The following is a 1,473-nucleotide window of genomic DNA, read 5'->3' as shown; positions in this document are numbered from 1 at the left end:
CCTTAGGTAAAGCTGAGGCTCCCGTTTGCGTTCTCACTGGCCCCGACAGCCGCCGAGTTTGTCCTCATTACTTCCACGTTGAATGTGTGAAGTATATGATGAGCTCAGATCAGAATTCATGTCCACTTTGCAGGTAGTGTGGAAATGGGCACTTCGGTGCTTCATCTTTAGGAAAAGGGCCCATCCTTTTTAATTTTGTGGCGCGTGACGGTTGATGACCAAAATTGGCATAATTTTGAAAGGCGATTATTCCCTATTTGACGATATATCAGCGCACAATATGAATATCAGAACAGTTCATACAGCCAGAGTATTTTACAAGGCTTGAAAAAACTTCTTTTAAAGGCAAAAAACTAATTACAAATTTCCGTGAGTACTGTGCGGAATTCAAAAACTTGGGTATACCTCGTTACTCCAATACCTATTGTAAAGACGACAGGAAGAATGTGTAGATAATCGGAAAAGGTTCCCGACTATCCGAGTTCCATCGTGATACTCTGCGCTTGCACGGTCTGCGCACGCGTGCAGCGTTCATAATTCACGAAGTCCGCACGCGTGAGAAGACCGCACGAGATGTAGATCTTTTAGAAGTTCTAAATTAGAACAAGAAGAATCTAAAACTCCGAAACGCATGTTCACGTCTTTGAAAAACTGGCCTTGATTTGAGGAAAATGTCAAAACCCGCTTATCGAATACTCTGCATACAGCGTTGGAGAGAACTCGATGAGGCCCTTTTTATTCATCAAGTTTCACGCGCCGCGAAATCAAAAGGATTGGTATAGGTTTTCTTCAGGACACCCTACGTCTACTATCTCCCCATTCCAGATATCGATAAGGACCCACAGGCCTGGTTTCGGGTAGTGCCTTCGCGCTGTACTTCTCTTGAGAAATTTCGATCAGGCAGTTGATTTGAATGGTGATGGTAAACTTGACAAGCAGGAAGTGATGTTTGTGCTAAAGTCGACTCTGCCTATAAACTATCAACGGCTCGGTAGTGTATAACTGGTGGCGTGGTATGTAGTGAATCGATGTGATCTCAGAGAAAGATTTCGACAAATTGTTCCGGAGGTGGGACACCAGTGGTGACGGTTACATTCAATATAAGGAGCTCATGGGCCCCACAGGGCTCGTCAACTTCGTCAGGTTAGATTATGTGGAAAAAAATTTTTTTGGAAATAATTTTCACTTAGGAAAAATTTCAGACGAGGCACGAAAGACTTTGAAAATGGCGCAGAGTGTATGCCAAGCTTGAGGAGCAATAAGGCTGCTTGGTTCGAGTAAGCTCAACATAGTTATAGCGGATGGATACTGTAGTGAAGTTTCACCCGTTTGTGGTGTAGTGGTGTAACTTATAGGGTGTACATGTTTTCGCGACCGATAACGCAATTTTTTTCCACGAAGTGAAATGTGAGATATTTTTTCACTAGTTTTCTTCACATCATGGGTGAAACTTAATTTTACTACATTTTTTCA

The 1,473-nt window shown here is 42.7% G+C and overlaps 1 protein-coding gene across 1 annotated transcript; it reads left to right on the top strand.

Moving 5' to 3' along the window:
- Positions 1-900: 900 nt before the first annotated feature.
- Positions 901-1,143, top strand: Pmar_PMAR015171 (hypothetical protein; the record flags this gene model as incomplete). The annotated part of the gene is made up of 2 exons (XM_002781202.1): positions 901-991; positions 1,041-1,143. Coding segments are annotated over 2 exons (194 nt in total), but the record flags the coding sequence as incomplete, so codon positions are not given.
- Positions 1,144-1,473: the final 330 nt, after the last annotated feature.

Source organism: Perkinsus marinus (assembly GCF_000006405.1).
Source record: "Perkinsus marinus ATCC 50983 genomic scaffold scf_1104296943396, whole genome shotgun sequence".
NCBI lineage: Eukaryota > Perkinsozoa > Perkinsida > Perkinsidae > Perkinsus > Perkinsus marinus.
Note: the sequence above shows the minus strand (reverse complement) of the source record. Positions and strands in the feature narration are given on the sequence as shown.